Raw genomic sequence first — 18,261 nt, forward strand, 5'->3', positions numbered from 1 at the left:
ACCTGGCAATTCTCCGGCGGCTTATCGGAAGGAGGACCAGCCAACGAAACCACCTTTACACGGTTTCTCTACAGAGAAAACCTAAAGCGACGGCAAGAACAACTTCGAAGCACCCCCAGGGCCTACATCCGACGCTCTCCTGAACCGACAGTTAAGCTCCCTGGACACAGATTCCGGAGCCTGGAACCTCCGGCCTCTCCACCGAGCCAGTCACAAGGAAGATGCCTGCGGGCTGTTTTGGAGAGCATGTTTTACCAGAAATGTCCACAAGTGGCTCTGCCGCATGGAAGAAATGAAATGCCTCCCAAGTGAGTGTCCCCACAGCTGGGCCCCACTGCCACTGGAAGGGACCAGGCCACTTCAGAACAGCGTGCCAGCTCAGAGGGAGGCGTGCGGCTCTGCCGACTGACCTGGGGCGTGTGCTCTTGGCAACGTCCCACCCCGCTCTCATAGGACACGTGGCCAGAGAGATGTCGGCTGACAACACTCCGAGATGAAATGTGGGGTGGCCTCAGCGGTGGGAGAGCAGGTAGGGCGTTCGCCTTGCCTGTGGCCGACCTGGGTTAGATCCCCGAGCGCTGCCAGGGTGTGGCCAGAATAAACAAAAAAAACGCCCCCCCAAATAACTAAAATACTGGGGGACTCGAGTGCAAGCTCTGCCTGCATGAGACTGTTGTGGTCATCCCCTGGGCACCACCAGGAACAGCTCCCAGGCACAGAGCCTGAAATAGTTCCCAGGTTTCCTGCCCAATCCCCCTGCCCCTTGCCAGCACTGCCAGGGATGGCCCCCCCAAAACAAAATAAAAACAGGCTAAGAGTCAGCCTAAGAGGCTGGAGCAATAGCACAGCAGGTAGGGCGTTTGCCTTGCGCGCGGCCGACCCGGGTTCAATTCCCAGCATCCCGTATGGTCCCCTGAGCACTGCTAGGGGTGATTTCTGAGTGCAGAGCCAGGAGTAACCTCTGTGCACTGCCTCTGGGTGTGACCCAAAAAACAAACAAACAAAAAAAAAGAGTCAGCCTAAGTGTAAGGGTCTATTTCACAGTGATTCAATTAAAAAAGTTAAAAAAAAAAAAGGAGTTATTCTAAGCACCTCTGACCCAAATCATCTGCCCCTGGCTGACTGCGAACTGAAAAGTAAGCTTAACGACAGTTACCCAACTTCACCGAAGCCACACACACACCTCCCAGGACTGTCGCCAGCCAGCCCACAACACGCCTGGAATGGGTCGGTGCCACCGAGGAAACTACCAGATCTTCAAGGAAGTTATTTTTAGGCCAAGCAGTCCTGGGTCACGGTCCTATTTATAGCGTTCTGAGAGTGCTATCAAAGCCTCATTGACTGACGGAGAACTTCCCTACCTCTGAATCTTCAGACGACAGAAGTTATTCACCCAGATAAGAAAAAAAAATGTGCACAGAAAAATAACAGCCAATTAAGCAAAAACATTAAGTTTCCAAGTGCGTGACCAATGAGCATAATACATTGAAATAGGGAACAATGTCACAAGCATGGGACAAAGACAGGGAACACCGGTGGCTGGAGAGAGCACAGTGCTTTGAGGCATTTGCCTTGCACATGGCTGACCCGGGTTCAATCTCCGGCATCCCGTATGGTTCCACAAGCACCACCAGGAGTGATTTCTGAGTGCAGAGGCAGGAGTAACCCCTGAGCACCACCAGACGTGGCTCCAAAACAAACAATTAACAACCCCCCCCCCCAAGAGACATGTCATAAAAATTAAGAACGCCAGTGGACGGAGGCTGGGAGAGCCAGGTCCCGGGGTCTCTGGGGACAGTCAGCTCCGTATGGCCCGTTCCAGCTCAACCACAAAGAAGTTAGCGTCTGTCAACACCTACAAAATGTTCTTATTTTTCGACTTAGCAGTCCAGTATCTGAAAAAACATCCCCGTATCCTTCGTGAATAAAAAGCCTTCCTGCTGCATAAACTTAGCAAATTAACTGAAGGTTTTAAGGTTCAACAGGGCAGGAATGGTCGGATAAATTACATTACAGTCACGTTGAAACAAAACACAAAAAGCCACATTAACACAAAAATCAAAAAGATGAAACAGGAAGAGAAAAAAAAATGCCACAGAGCCTGGTGTCTGCGGTGTGATGGCGGTGACAGGGTGACAGCGAGTCTGTCTCCTGGCTCCTAAGGGTTGTGTGGGGACTTAAATGTGATGAGACACCTTGAGAAACACCCCTCCTCCGCGCTGTGAGCGATCAGCATTTCCAGATGATCCTCTCCAGTCAAACAAGGAGCAGGCATCGTCGAGGAAAGCCCCCAACACCACGCAGTCGGACTGCCAGGACCGTGGCTTCCACGGGCCAGTCAGCCCCAGCACAGCCTCGTGAACCTACTTTTCTGCACGTGTAAGTGACCCCTCCCGAAAGGAACTTCACCAGGCACCCACCCAGGCCGCAGGAGCAGACGCGTGGGCCGCCACCCTACTTCTAGGTCACGGCCCTTTCCGAAGCTTCCAGCCCACCTTGAGAGCAGCGTGGGAAGGGCCAGATCGTGGAGGGACCATCGGACCGAGCTCACAGCTGTCCCCTGCACCAGAGTCCTCCCTCCTGCCACCTCTCCCCCCCCACAGAGGCTCCAAGAATGTCACCCTGTACACCAGCTCTCTCACTGTGAAGTACAATCAGGAGTTCCCTCCAGTGAAAATCCCGCTCTCGGGTCACTGGGGACTGAAGCTGACCGGTTTCTTATCTATGGAAAAGCTAAATGAAAACGAACCAGCTCTTCCAAAAACCACTGTCCTGAAGACCTGCGTTACCAGCTGGCGGGAACGTGCAGATCGGACCGCCCGTTTTCTCTGTCTGCTGTACACTGACCGCAGGATGTAACTTTCGTTTCCCTTCACGACCCTCCCGTTCTCTTACGGCATCGTCCCCACTCCCTGCGGAAAACTCAAGCTCTGTCCTTCCCTTCCCGCCACCCGCAACACCTCACCCCTTTCTAGCTTCTGTCGGCTTGAAAGGCCGATGCCCTCCCGGCACGTGTCTGTTCCTGCGCGTCCCTTCTCCACGCCTGGTCCCCACCAGCTCTTCTGACCAATGCCGGGGAGCTGCCCGCCCAGCCCTGCTGCTGGTCCCCGGCTTCCTGAAGAAACTCACACCTAAGCGGGTAACTCTTACACACTCAGATACTGCCAGTGGCTTTGCAACGCTTAAGCTGTAAATTAGAGAAGCGGCACATGAACTGGCCGCGGAGGGCAGAGTTTTGGGGGCCATCTCTCTAATTTGCAGACTGAAGCATGAACAGCTCACATCCACGTTCTCTCAGGGGTGAGGAAAGCCATCGCACACACAGGCCACGGGCCCGTCAGCCCCAGCGCAGCCTCATGAACCTACTTTTCTGCACATGTAAGTGACCCCTCCCGAAAGGAACTTCACCAGGCACCCACCCAGGCCGCAAGAGTTTTTACAGAGGAGAATGCCTTTTTTTTTCTTTTGCGTCCCCCCCCCCCTTAGGGGGTGCAACGGGCTTCCAGGCTTGGCCGATCCCTGAGCGCAGAGCCAGGAGTAAGCTCTGGGTACCACTGGGTGAAGCCCAAACCTTCCCCCCCACTCAAAACAAGAGTCCATCTGGAAGGGGTGTGGTCAGCTGCGGTGGGCAGACAGGAGCCCATCGCTTAGGGCGCCGCAGGGGGGCATGGTCTAGCAGAACACAGGAGGTGCCAGCCACCAGTGCCCTGGCAGCAGCCACAGCCCCGAGGCTTTGCCCATACCAAGGTGCAGGCAGCTCTGAGGCGAGGCCGGGGCATGGGAGCAGATGCTAGCCCGTCAGCATGCGACACAATCAAGCGGGTCGACTCAGCCGCCTCACGCCTGGAGGAGGCACGACAGTAAAAATCCATCTGAGTTTTTCCGGGTTTTCGGCAATTTTCAGAGTCAGGTGGCACTCACACAGGCACACTGGAGACTCCACAGAATTTTGTTACGAGAGCATATTTAATGAAACACCAGGTAATAAATCCACGGGCCACACCGGACCTCAGGAATCGGTCACCCTCGGCTCCATGTGCGAGGGCTGGAAGCGTGCTTTCGAAGCAGACCAAAATCTAGCTCAAACTAGACTTGAAGCGACCTTGGAAGACTGAATCACCTCTGTCAAATTAAATAAAGGGCAAGCTGCTGTCATTTTAATTTGTTCTTGAAGCACATCAAGGAAACCAGAGCCAGGCAAATTAACAGGAAAGGGCCTTACAGCCGTAGTGTAACAGCGCTTGGGAAACTGTGTTAATAGGACTGCACCTGGGCTTCCACCTCCAACTCCTTCGCGCCATCTCCCCAGCCCCCAACTTTACTTTGGCACACGGATGCCACACTCAGTGATGCTGGGGCTTTCCGAGTGGTGCTTGAGGCCAACAGGGACAGACCCAGCAATGCTGTGGTGAAGCCATTTGGGACTGGGGGTTGAACTCAGGACCTCACGCATGCTGGGATGAGTTTAATAACTTGAGCCACATCCCTGGCCAAGAAACTAATTTCAGAGCAACATCACATCTGAAGTCAGCACGTCACTGGGCTGTACTGTCTTGAGTGTGTCACTGAAGGCGCTAAGTCATCTTTAATTCTGAGGGCCTCGGGACGGTGTCTTCTGCCTTCTTACCACACTGCCCAGCTTATGAGAATAAAAGGTGCAAGTCGACTGACACTGCGTCCTACACACGCAGCTAGTATTCTAGTTTTTGAAGAGGACAGCCAACATACCAGTCTTCCTCGACTATGGCAACCCTGCACGCAGCTGAGAACGCATTCAACGAGCTAATCCTGAGAACGTCACCGCTGGCCTTGCCTGATGAGTGCTCTGGGCATGTCACGCCTACCTACCACTGTCCTCCTGGTGAGGAAAGCCATCTCACACAAAGCCCATTTTACGAAGGAGAATGCCTTTTTTTTCTTCCGCGTCACACCCGGTGATGCACAGGGGTTACTCCTAGCTCTTCATTCAGGAATTACTCCTGGCGGTGCTCAGGGGACCCTATGGGATGCTGGGAATCGAACCCGGGTCGGCCGCGTGCAAGGCAAACACCCTACCTGCTGTGCTATCGCTCCAGCCCCGGAGGAGAATGCTTTTGCCGAACGCTGTCCTGTGACAATCAGGGCGGCCGCACAGCTGAAGGCACCCCAGGCCTGAGCGTGCCGTGCCGGACACTGAGCTGCTGGCCCCGGGGAGAACGCAGTCTGCACCAGGCCGCCCACTCCTCTCTCCTGCCAGAGCTGGTGGGTGGCTCCGGGTCGAGGGTCGCTACCGGCGTCACAAGACTAATATACTGCATACTTGCATGATGCTAGCCCGGAAACCAGTGAAAATGAAAGACAGCCTCTACCGAGCATGTGTGGGTTTTAGCACCGTCCTCAAATGAAACTCATGAAGTACGGGACCACCCATCTGAAGGAGATTACTGTAAAGCTACACCACGAGATTCATTTTGAGTTGGTCAACTGTGATCTAGACGCGTCTGCCATTAAAGGACATGGCACAGTGTGGAGTCCTAGATCTACGGTTGGTTCCCACTCCCTGAAACTGGCAGAGGAACAAAACAACCTACTTTTATTTACTTTTTATCATCTTGGGGGTGCTCAGCGGATGATCTTCAGTGCCAGGGACTGGAATCACGGTCAGCTACACGCAAGGCAAGCCCCTTCCTGCACGCTCTCTCCTGCCCTGTTATCTACCCATTTTTATATGCTTTAGCGTTTTGTTTAGTTGACAGGGGGCGGGGGGGGGGGGAAGCTTGGGGTTTACTCCTAGCAGGGCTCAGGGTAAGTGCCAGGGATCAAACCCAGGTCTGAAGGGTGCAGGCAAGTAAGTGCCCTCCCGCCCAGCACCCCCCAACTGGAAATGAAGCCTTCCCAATGTCTGCTCCTTTGAGCAGTTTGGAGCACTTCCAATTTGAATTTTTCGGGTCACACCTGGAGGTGCTCAGGGGCTGCTCCTGGTCCTGTGCTCTGGGGTCACTCTTGGTGGCGCTTGGGTGACCCTGAGGTGCTGGGGATCAAATCTGGGCTCCCACGCTGAGCCCACTGAGATACGGTCCTGATTTTTTAAAATGACTTAAAAAATCCCCAGTCTAAAAAGACAACATGTTATTTAAACCATTTAGTCAGTAGAAGTGGGGGTGGGGGGGGGAGTTGGAGACTGATTTATCATATTCAGTGCATTTGTTCCAATAATAACATCCCACATTTTATTTTGGGATCAAAGCTGACAAGCAGTAGACTACAGTGTCACTTTCTGAAGACAGGCACTCCTGATGAGTTTGAGAATCAGGCCTGCTGTTCCCCAGCCTTTCAGGGATGGGGGAGGGGGCTAGGATTTAAGGGAGATCAGGTGGGGGAGGGCTTCTACTTTCCGTAAAGAAGGCTTGGCCTGAGGAAAAAATCTCGGCATCTATCCTCTGAGCAGAATTGAGCCTGATTACCTGTTACCAATCATTGCTACGCAGTGCTTAAAAATTTACACATTAAAATTACTCTACCAGTGTGAAAATATTCTATGTTGAAACAGCAGCAGAGTGGCAGGGATACACACCAAAAAGTAACAAACAAAACAAACGCAGCAAGTTCTAACTTTCTGAAGACAGCCTAAGCAGGCCATCCACAGGGGCTGGAGGACAATGAAGAGACAGCCGGGGGCTTGAAACAGTCCAAAGAATTCTTTTTTTGGGGGGAGGGGGTCACACCCGGCAATGCACAAGGGTTACTCCTGGCTCTGCACGCAGTAATTACTCCTGGCGGTGCTCAGGGGATCATATGGGATGCTGGGGATCGAACCCAGGTCAGCTGTGTGCAAGGCAAATGCCCTACCCGCTGAGCTATCACTCCAGCCCCGTCTAAAGAATTCTTTGCTTTAAGGGTCTTTAACATTCTTGCATCTTGCATTTTAAAATGTCACCATATCTAAGAAGTTTACTTTACTTTTATCTAAGAAGTAAATTTACTTTAAATTTGGAGTTTGAGAATGACAATGAGGGTGGAGAAAAGGAAAGAAAAGAGGTTTAAAAAAAAACCCGTCTTAGAGCAGGACGAGAGAGAGAGAGAGAGAGAGAGAGAGAGAGAGAGAGAGAGAGAGAGAGAACAGCTTGTAGCGCATGCGCCCTGCATGAATGAGGCCTTGAGTTTTTCCCGGCACCACAGCGCCCCCCCTCCCCCGTGAGGTGGGCTGATGCCTCCCTGCACCCCCAACACTGCTGGCTGTGGCCTCTATAAGAAAGAGGAATGTATGCATGACAGGGAGAGGCAGGGAGCAGGGCAGAGCAGACTCCTGTGACCGAGTTCCAGTGTTCTAACGTTCAGAACACCTAAATTTCACCTTATCATTCTGACTACAGTTTGCGAGTAGTTTCAAATCCCATCACAAATGCAACAATAAAATGAGTGTTTTGGAAGGGGGGAAAAAAGGACAATAAAAAAGGTTCCAAGAGTGCTATTCAGATAAATACAATCTATATTAACTCTAACCCAGTCATCAAATATGAGTTTAAATATTAATTCATACCAAAATTGCTCATCTGATTCAAGTATGGCCAACTGAACATGTATTTACACATTTGTTCCCTTTCCACAAAAGGTATGAATTTGTAAGACAAATCCATGAAGCGGTTCTCAGGAGAGGAGATAACATACAAGAGATAGCCACATTCTAGAAGCTGGAAGAACAGAGTAAGTGGCCGGAAGGGGGAAGAAAAGAATGAAAGCAGTCGGGAGCCAGCGGAGTGCCGGCCACCTGCGCAGAGCCCGGGAAGGCAGCGCATCAAGCATCTGCAACAGGGTGGAGGGTGTACAAGACGGAACCGGAAACCAGAGCGGCAGTGCCAACTCGACCCAGCGTGATCGGGTAACCCCCACCCCCACCCCCACCATCCCACTGTGCGTCCAGAAGAAAATGCTCTTGGAAAAACAGAGCAGAAATAGATAAACAGAAGCTTGATGATAAAGGGTGTGAAAGGATTAGGACAGGAGAGAGGGCTAAGTGCAAAGGATCACTCACTCCAGGAGACACAGGCCCGGCGCTCCAGCGGGGATGGAGGGAACGCGTGGAAGGCACAACGCAACCCACGGGGAGGGCCTGAGGGGAGAGGCCGTGGAAGGTCTCCGTGCAGCAGGCACAACAGCAGAGACGCCTCCGGACACACGTTTTAAGATGTCAGAACCCTAGAAGCCAAATCCTCAAACACGCACGGGGAGAAAATACACCGAGAGCAAAACCAAAACAGCCTGAGTTCTCTCCAACTTAACCCCGGGACGCTAGAGGATGAGTCAGAAACAGTGACTCCAAGACAGAGAAAATTACTTGAAAGTAAGAAAAGAATGTTACACACAAACAATGGCCAGTGAAAGTTGAGAGCAACGGACAAGTCGAGATAAAAAGGATCTTTGCCTCCCCAACTCCCACCCACCTTCCTGGGGAACTAGTGCAGGATGGCCCAGTCCTGAATGAGGGGCTACACACTACCCCCAGGCTGCAGTAGACGGCATTCAGAGCAGAGGGAGGAGAAACCATCACGTGAACACTGCTCCAGTTTGAAACAAACCGACCAAAAGAATAAATACCCTGACCGGGAAGTATGGATACAAAAGATACCGTCCAAGAAAACAGACTAATAATTCCAGAGAGAAAAAGCTTGAGGAGAAAGAAAATACAGCCTTAAGCGAGGGCTGGAGAGAGAACAGGTAAGGCACTTGCGGTGCATGTGGTCGACCCATGTTTGATCCCTGGCATCTCATGTGGTCCCCCGAGCCCCCGCCAGGAGTGAGCCCTGGGCACAGAGCCAGCAATAAACCCTAAGTACTGCCGAGTGTGGCCCCCAAACAAAGCAAAAACCAAACAGAAACATAAAACCATACCTCATCAACTTCCCGCGTTATTAGATGTGGGAATGTTTTTCTTTTTTTTAATCACTAAATAACAAAGTGCACAAAATCTTATTATCTAGGGAGAGCAGAAGAACCGGGATTGAGGAGGATGGGCTGGGAACTTGGCCTTGATGCTCTGCGTAACACCGGCAGAGCGCTACAACCTGTAGACACGCAGTGGAGATAAAAGGAAGTCCGATGGCCCAAATTCATTTTCCATTCCTCACTGGGGCCTAGCTAGGGGCTGGGATTCCGAGGCATGACCACACATTCGGGACACGCGCGACCAAAACGGTGACCGGAGCCAGAATGCAAAGGTAGCCGGTAACCGAGAGCAGGCAGCGGGTACTCACCATCTCTCTGGCTATTTCCAGCGCTTCCTGCAGGCCGTACAGCCTGCCACAGACCAGGTAGATTCCGTTGGCCCAGAGAATACAACCCTCGTGGACCCAAAATTCATTGCTGTCAAGAGGTAGTTCAGGAATTTGTAACTCCAGCTCGGGGCCGCCTTCTGAAGTCGAGGGCATGGGGGGCTTTGAGTCCGAAACAGTCTTGTCGCCGCTGCCCTCGGCGGATGCTTTCTTACAAGGCAGGCCCCGGGACAGGGACCGAGGGCCTCCGGAACAGTCTTCGGAGCGATGCCGCCGCTTAAACCGGGGGTGGGCGGCCAGGCTCCTCTGCTCCTTCTGCTCCTTCTGCTCTTCCTCCTCCTCAGTGTCCGTCTTGGAGCCATTCGAGGCGCTTTTGTGCCGCACTTTGACTTTGCTCTGCGTTTCCGCGGCCCTCTTGGGAGGCGGGTTCTTCGGGAGCGTGGCCGCGTAGTCTTGGGGATAGAAGGGCCCAAAGAGGTCCCCCATGTTCCGGTAGCTGGCCCACTTGCCACACAGACAGCACACCAGGTGTCCCATGACGGAAGACTCCGTCACGACAGGTCCCTGCAGCACAAAGGAGGAGGCCGGGAGCGCCTTGCTCTCGGCGCTGCTGGGAGGCGGCGTGAGCGACCTCTGCCCCTTCCGGCCCCGCACCAATTTGGTCTGTTCCTCTTCTTCGGCGTTGATGATTGTACACACGGCTCCCAGTTCACACTTATTCACCACGTGGATGTAAGGGAAAAAAGACTTGTTCTTGGCATCGGTTTTATCCAGCGGCTGCGTGGCGTACTTCAGCTTGATCTCGGGTTCCTGGGGCTCGACGATGGGAACTGCCTGTTTGGTTCTCCGCTTCCTGGGCTGCGCCCCAGGCTTCCTTCGCTCCCTCCTCTGCCGCTGCTTCTTCGGCTTTGGCTCCCCATCTGCAGAACCTTCTGGCGGCTGAGGGGGCTGAGGGGGGGGAGGCGGCGGCTGCTGCTGCTGCTGCTTCTTCTGCTTGTTCACGCTCCCGATGGGCCGCCCCTTCTTCTTTCCCGAGGGGAAGTAGCCCTTCGGGGGGAAACCCTCCTGCTTGGGGGAAATCGTCACCGTGTCGCTCTCCTTCTCCTCGGCCTTGGCGCTCGCCTCGGTGGCCAGAACGCCCGCCGCAGGTACATTCTTTGAGTCGGGGAAGATTAAAGGTGCCGCGCCGGCCAGGGAGCCGTCTGGTCTCCCCTGGCTACTCCCAGGCTTCTGTGAGGTTGCAGTTGCCACGGCGCCGGGGGGCTCCTTCCCCACGGTCACCGTTTCCGGGAGGGTCTCGGTTTTCACTTGGTTGTCCCCGCCGCCGCCGCGCCACTCCTCTGAAGACCGCGCCAGAGGTTTCTCCACGCTCAGCTCCTGACTCGCTGGACAGCCCAGGTCCGACGGCACCTCTCCCTTCCTTTTCTCCAGCTCGGCCTCCGGGGCGGCAACGCCGCCACCTTCGGGCGGGCCGCTCTTCAGAGACAGTATGTCGTCGAGAGTGACGGCGTCCGCCCCGGCCTCGGCGCTGTTCGAGGAGGCGCTTCTCCGGATGTTGGGAGACGTGATCTTCTGCACGATGGCTTCCAGTTTCAGTCCTCGGCCTTTCCGCGGGGGCAAGATTTTGGTCTTGGCAGGGCTGGTGAGGGTGACGGCAGGGCAGTTCCTACTGTCCGGGCTCGGGAGGTCCTTGGCGGATTCCCTCTTCGCCACAGACCGGAGGTCCTGGCTGTGGGAAAGGTGGGCGTAGGAATTGAACGCCTTCTCGGCGCCTTCTTTGGAGGGGTGGAGGAGGCGCCCTCGGTCTTCGGGGTTGGTGTTCTTCACGTCCTGGGACTGTCTCTTACTGGGAATGGGGGAGATGAAGGAACGGACGCGCCTCCTCATGATTAAGGGGTTCTGGGAAGAGTGGTCCTCCTGGCCCGGCAGTCTCAGCATGACGTTGCCGGCCTTGGACGCCTGGGCGGACTCCGCCAGCCCGTGCCCGTCGCTCTCGTGGGGGGGCCCGTACCTTTTCTGGTTGCTCATCCCGGGCGGGCCGCCGCTCTTGGCCGGGGCGGTCTGCCGAGAAAGGTCCCAGCAGGACTCTTGCTGCAGCTTCTGGGCGCCGTGCTTCAGTTCAAGGCCCTTGTTAGACAGACCGTCGCTGGACAGGAGGCAGCGGCCCCCGTCCTGCCCGCTGGGGTCGTGGTACGTGCCCATGGGCGGGCCGTACATCATCCCGTCTTTATCGTTCTTCAGAGGGCTCCGGACTCTGTCGAGGAACTGCTGCTGCCTCGGGCTCTTGCGCGGCGCCTCCTGCCTGTGCTGGGCGGCGATGACGCCCTGGGCGGAGCTGCCGCTCCAGTCCTTATACTCCTCCTGCTGCGGCTGGTACATCTGCCTCTTGTAATGCAGCTGCGAGTTCAACCCCGCGCCGGGGTCCCCGTAGGCGTGAGCCCGGGCGTTGGCGTGGTAAGCGGAGGCCAAGCTCTCCGAGTTGGGCGCAAAGGGAGCGTGTAAGGAGCTCCGGTTGGCCCGCTCGGAGAAGGTCATGTGTGGGTTCATGTGGTGCGGGTCGCCGCCGGGGCCTCTGCTCCTGCCAGGGGACAGTTTCAGTTTTTCGGAGAAGTCGTGGTACTGAGAAGGGGACCGGCCCCTCATGCCCTCGCGACCCACTCGCCCGGGGACCCGCCGCATGGGCATGGGTCTGCTGTCTTGGGGGCTGTAGTCGGAAAGGGCATCGTGGGTGGCCGCTCCCGGGCCGGCACTGCCCCGGTAGGACTCGTGCTTGATGCTGGCAGGGTGGCAGTGGTCTCCGGATTTCTTGTTGTTGAAACTCGCTTGGGATTTGGACTGCTCAAAGTCTTCCTCTTTTATCTGCCCGCTCTGAGCTTTCAGCTTTGTTTCCATGGATACCAACCCACCTGGAAGAATGACTGACTGGCTTAAGCTTGGATTGAGACGCTCATTCCTCCCCATTCTGGCGTCGGCACCCATGTGTCCCAGGGAGTGGGCCCCGGGGTCCCTGACAATCTGTCTCAGGGGAGAAATGTCACAGATCACGGACCTCCTCTCTGAGAGGGAACCCCCGGGCTCGTGGGCGGAAGACTGGGGCTCTAGCTCAAACTTCCTGGGGATTGGGTAGTCGGCCAGGTTGATCTGCTTCATGTCGGGAGCTGAGCTGCTCGACTTTCTTTCCCAGGGGCCCCAGTGGGGGTTTTCTAACAGGGACCCGATGCTCTTGTTCAAAAGGCCCCTGCTCGCTAACTCATTGGTCTGACTAACCAGGACATTAGGCCTCGAGGCTCCGTCGAGGCCCCCGGCCATGCCCTGGTGCTCCTGAGTGCTCCTGGAGTATCTCCGGTCAGGGTGGTGGTGGTACCCCTGGAGCACTTCCTGCAGGAGGCTGGGGAACTTCTCGTTGCGGCTTTTCCGCTCCCCGTGCCCGGCGAAGTCCCCCTTGTCTTGCCCCGTGGGATACTGAGGAAAGCCACTGACATTTCTGGGCATGCCAGACCCGAAAGTGTCCTTGTAACTGTAACGCAGGCTTCCGGGAGACTTGCTGGGCTCGGTTCTCCCTACGAAGCCAGGGCCCACGGCCGGGTGCCCGCCCTGGCCGTTGCCCTCCCCGTTGTGGTTGGAGCTACTGTCGCCGTTCTTGCTCCCTTTGCTCCCCGCTGCCGCCGGCTCGGGCTGTGCGGCTGCGGCGTGGCTGGCTTCTTTGGCCCCGCCGGCGCTGGGGGGCCTCTGGGCGACCACGGGGTCGTCGTCTTGCGAGCCTTTGTCCGGGCCGCCGGGCTTCTCCGACCGCCCCGCCATCGCTTCCCGGGAGACAATGACGCCGACCGACTTCTCGCTGCCTTTCGGGTTGCCCTCGGAGGACGACGGCGCGTCCTTAGCACCTGGCGAGGCGGCCTCGTCCCGGGCGGCAGGGCTGCCGCTGAGCCGGGGGGCCTCGCTCGGAGCCCCCTGCGCCGGCGAAGAGCCCGCCTTCTCGGAGGCGCCGCCCTTGTAGGTGGTGTCGGAGCTGGTGCTCTGGCCGCTCAGCTGCCGCACCCGCTCGCCGTGCTCCTCCGAGCTGCTGGAGCAGCCGCCGTCCAGGGACTCCGCCAGCGGGGACTTGAGCTGCTCCTCGGGCTGCGAGGAGCCCTCCGAGTTGGCGCAGCTGTCCTTCTTGGAGGAGGAGGAGGGCCTCTTGGAGGCCTTCTTCTGCGGGGTCAGGGCGTCGGAGAGCAGCATGTGCTGGACGGTGTTAGGGAGATTGGCCACCTGGGTGCTCAGAGCGCTCAGGCTGCTCAAGCCGGGGTCGGTCAGTCGCTTCTCCGACACCCCTTCCAGCCCGAACCCCTTGAAGCCGGCAGCGTGGGAGTTCGGGCTGGGCATCACCGACGGGGTGGGGCTGAGCTGCGGCATCAGCTGGAGGATTCGGTTCCGGGAGCCCATGGGCACGCTGCCCTGCCCGCACGGGAGGCTCTCCCCGCTCTGCATCAGGGGGGACGGGGTGGAGCTGCAGCTGGGCGACTGGACCACCGAGGCAGCCGGGGAAGGGTTGGAGATGGGGCTGAAGTTCTGGTGGAACTGCATGGGCGACCGCACGGGCACCTCGGGCTGGTTGTACTGGCCCACCTGGCTCTGCAGGGGGAGCTTGGTGGCGGCATTGGAGTACTGCATCACGTGCTGCGGGGCGTGCTGCTGCTGCTGCTGCTGCTGCTGTTGCTGTTGCTGTTGTTGCTGTTGTTGCTGCTGTTGCTGCTGCTGCTGTTGTTGCTGCTGCCCCTGCTGGGTCCCTTGTGGAATCTTCGCCTGCTCGAAGTTTTTCATCGACGGGGGCTGATAGCTGTAATTGGACTGGGTCCCGTACGCCTGGGCATTGGAGCCCACGTTGTGGCCTTCGTACTGGGAGCCGGCGTTGACGCTGTAACTGCCGTCGTAGCTCTGTCCGGACTGGCTGAAGCGCTGCGGGGAAGGGAAGGAGGAGGAGGAGGAGGAGGCCGCGGCCGAAGACTGGTAGTGCTGGCCAAACTGCCCCACCCGGAGCTGGTAGCCAGCGGCCGAGGAGGGCAGCGTGGACGGCCGCTGCATGGGCTGCAGATGCGAGGAGCTGGACGCGGGCTGGCCGGGGGCCTGCGGCAGAGGCTGGTGGGACTGGTACAGCTGCTGTCGCAGCTGCTGCACTTGCTGCTGCTGGCCGGACGCCTGCTGCTGGTACTGCGCGCTCCCCGGAGAGAAAGGCCCCGGGTAATCCTGCTGATAATGAGACACGCCACCCAGGGCCGAGTGCTGGGCTGGAAACTGGCCCACGTGACCTTCGCTCCCATACTGATTGCCAAAACTGCTTCCCTGGGGCGGCCCGTAGCTCTGCACAGGCCCCGAGGGCCTTCGCTGCGGAGGCTGCGGGGTCCCAGAGGCCACGGGGTCCTTGTTGCCTGCCATGTAGTAGAAGTCCCCCGGCTCCTTCCGGAAGCCTTGGTAGCCCTGGTGGCCGGATGTCTCACTCGCCATCGCGGCCGCCGCGGCTGCCGTTCCTCGCCGGCCACCGCCACCGCCGCTGCTGCCGCTGCCGCCGCTGCCGCCGCCGCCGGCGCCCCCAAAATTCTGGAACATCTGGGCCTGCCGAGGGCTGAACTCCTCCACCCGGGATGAGCCGTGCGCCTCCTGCGGGTAGCTCTGCTGGTTCCCGTGGTAGCTGCTCTGCTCCCGGAAGGACTGCATGCTGTTCAGCAGCACGGCGGCAGGCCAACAGCCCTCCTGGAAACGGAAGAAAAGAGAGAGAATGATGAGCCGCGCGGCTCCGGAGTGCAAACGGGCCCGGCGTGACACGGAGGGCGCGGGGATTCCGCTGTCCGGGTGGAGAGGGCCGCTCTGCGGCTTCTCGCCTGCTAATTCTTATCCGATCCGTTTCGAAGAACGCAAACAAGCGAGAGAAATGGATTGGTGAGTGCGGCACGAGTTCACGGCAGCGAGAGGAGAAATACTCGGGCTAATTAAGTACAAATCCAAGATAGCGAAAACCTCATTACCGGGTAAGTGAGCGACCCCCAACTTAGCCACCACCCCTGCCCCCGTCGACTAGATTTTAAAACGGGATGGCTGTTGCTGCCAATAAAAAGCAGCCATTTAAAAATAAGGTTTGGGGATCAGTGGTGGCGGAGAATGGGCACTGGCGGAGGTATGGGTCTTTGATCATTGTGTAACTGAAACCCAAGCACAAACATTTGTAAGTCTACAACTGTACCTCATGGTGTTTCACTAATAAAAATTAAAATAAATAACAAAAATAAGGTTTTGGTTTTGGTGGGGGAAGGGGTGGAAAAGAGGCAAGGATGATAGGTAGGGTGTTCGCCTTGCACACGGCCAACCCACATTTGATCCCTGACATCCCATATGGTTCCCCGAGTCCACGAAAGGTAATTTCTGAGTCAAGGGAGTAAGGGAGTACGCCCAGAGTATTGTCCGATATGGGCCCCAAAGACCACAAAACTGAACATTTTCAGGAGAAAATAGTACAGCAGATAAGGCATTTGCCTTGCACATGGCAGACAGGGGTTCAGTTCCCAGTACCCGACATGGTCCCCAGCGCCTGCCAGAAGTGACCATGAGCACAGACCCAGAAGTAAGCCCTAAGCACGGCCACCCCTCCCAAATAAAGGACCCCTCCCCAAAAAGTCTTCAAGTTCCGGTGCAGGAGGAGTGCGCAAGTACAAGTCATGCAGGAGACTGATCGCGGAGCTGAGCCTGGAACGATGAAGCACTTTCCCCTCAAAGCACTTTCCCTCCAGCCCGGCTGAGAAGCAGAACTGTCTGAGGACAGAAGGGAGCCCCTTAGCCTGACTGAAGCGTGTCACTGCGAGCCTCCAGTGAGTCCCGGCCCTGGCCCCTGGGACGCCCAACGCCAATCAGTGTGTAAATTCCTGCAGACACCCACTAGCTCCTGGGGGTCAACCCCGTGTGCTAACATGATCGTGTCCAAGGCCGCCGCCTCGGCCACTCACTCCTGGGCAGTATAAGGCAGAGCACCACTGACCAGTCAAAGATTACCTCTGAAGGTTTATAAGAACTTGGACCTCCAAGCCCCAACTAGATTATTTTGGTTTTGTTTTTCGGTGTTTTGAACTGATCCAGTATTCAACAAAGTTATCACTGGCCATTATTATGAAAAAACTGCAATCTAATAGACCACTTTGGAGGACTGCAAAGGATATGAGAAAAATAAGAATTTACTAACCCAAACACCAGGGGATTAGAGCAACAATACAGCAGGTAGGGAACTTTGCCTTGTACAAGACTGACCTGGGTTTGACCCCGGTATCCCACATGGTCCGCTTAGCACTGCCAGGGGTAATTTCTGAGTACAGAGCCAGGTATAAACGCCTGAGCACGGCCAGGTTGTGGCCCAAAACCCAAAAGTAAGTAAAATCCAAGCACCCGGCTTCCCCCCAAAGTCACCAGATAGTCTGCCAAGAGTAATGAACAGAATGTAAATGCTTCTCTCAAACTAATTAAGAGGAATTTTATTTTTTCTTGTCTTTTTCTGAGCCACAGGAATTAAGACAAAGCCAGATAATTTTAGTATCAAATACTGGGGCCTGAGGTGGGGTTTGGATCTCCCAGGCAGTATTCAAGAGGCCTGGGGCCTGAGAGTCAGCCGACCCGCCAGTGGTTCAATGCCAGAGCTCTTCCCCAGGCCCTGGGGGACCCCACCGGGGGCACAAACGCGGTGGGAGCCGGGAGGCATGTGGAGCTATGGTCTAACTTGGCCCTGGTACATGAAGTGTGTAGCCTGACTGCTGAGCCGGGCCCCCAGGCCGAACATCAGGTATTTTAGAGTGATTGCAAAACAAACACCGGCGAGGGTGAGCTGCTGAAAGAGGAACATTTCCAACTGGGACGTATTATACAGCTACTTTCTTGGTTCTCGACTACGCGGGGGAGGGGGGGGTTGAAAAGGGAATTGCTGACAGTCAAGTCAATACTTTTAAAGGTAAATTTGCTTTTAGTTTTTTTTTTTCTGGGTGGGGGCGGGGGAACGACACACTTGGCAGTACTCAGGGTTGACTCCTGGCTCTGTGCTCAGGGATCACTCCTGGCGGGCGAGAGGGAACACACAGGATGCCAGGGATTGAACCTGGGTCCACCAGATGCAAGGCAAGCACCCTACCTGATGCACTATCACTCTAGCCCTAAAAGGTAAGTTGGCATTCTCTGTCTCCAAGTCTTACACCACCCCCAGGAGGCCCACTTCCTTGCTGACAACCAGCCCTACCCTCTAATCTCCGAGCCGGGAATGGCCAGTGGCATTTCTAGAGGAACCCACACACCTGGGCTGCTCCTTCTCCACAGCAATAAGGCTGGTCCCTCTCACGTCCTGCTGGTCCCTAAGAGAGAGGCCACTAGATTGGGGGGGGGGGGGGCTCCCCTTGGCCATCCCATTAATAATGGAAAACTGCTAACTCTGCATCCTCACCCAGGGTCTCCCTAGAACCCCCGTGCCCTACCAAGCTGCCTCCCCCAATCACTCCCACCAGACAGACAGGCCACTTAGATACTGTCCCTCCCCCACTAGCTATAACCTTCAGCGGGCACAAACCGTGTTCCCTGAGGTTAGGAACAGCCGGCGGCCTTCGACAGGAACCAGTAAATGGCGTGGGAACTAGCCCTCAGAGAATTAGACAAAAACCCGTGGGCCAGAGAGCTCAATATCAACAGACTAGGTACATGCCAGGCTGCAGGACGCCCGGAACCCATCCCTGGTACCGCTTGTTCCCAAGTACTGGCAGGTATATCCAGAAACAAACCCTTGTACACGCAGAGATGGGGGTGTAATGCGGTGGGTGCTGCCCTACAATCTTCCGGGTCCAGCTCAAGGGAAACGCTCCCAGCCTAGTCACAAGAGAACCGGAGACTTCAAACCGTTCGCCTGATCACGTTCGCCTGAAACGGATCACGGCTCAGGGGTCAGTGACTTTCAGGACTCCGGCTCACTTCTGGCAAGAGCTTAACTAGGGTCTCTGACTTTTGACAAAGGCCATCT

General features: G+C 56.3%; 1 protein-coding gene across 2 annotated transcripts in view; it reads right to left on the reverse strand.

Moving 5' to 3' along the window:
* Positions 1–18,261, reverse strand: part of TCF20 (transcription factor 20) — a 140,158-nt gene that overhangs the window by 24,204 nt on the left and 97,693 nt on the right. For both annotated transcript variants that reach the window (XM_056137486.1, XM_056137485.1), the window contains exon 3: positions 9,231–14,978. In XM_056137486.1, coding sequence (XP_055993461.1) covers positions 9,231–14,978 — 5,748 coding nt within the window. The remainder of the gene's footprint in view (positions 1–9,230; positions 14,979–18,261) is intronic.

This window comes from Sorex fumeus, unplaced genomic scaffold, assembly GCF_029834395.1.
Source record: "Sorex fumeus unplaced genomic scaffold, SorFum_2.1 ptg000125l, whole genome shotgun sequence".
Taxonomy (NCBI): Eukaryota; Metazoa; Chordata; class Mammalia; order Eulipotyphla; family Soricidae; genus Sorex; species Sorex fumeus.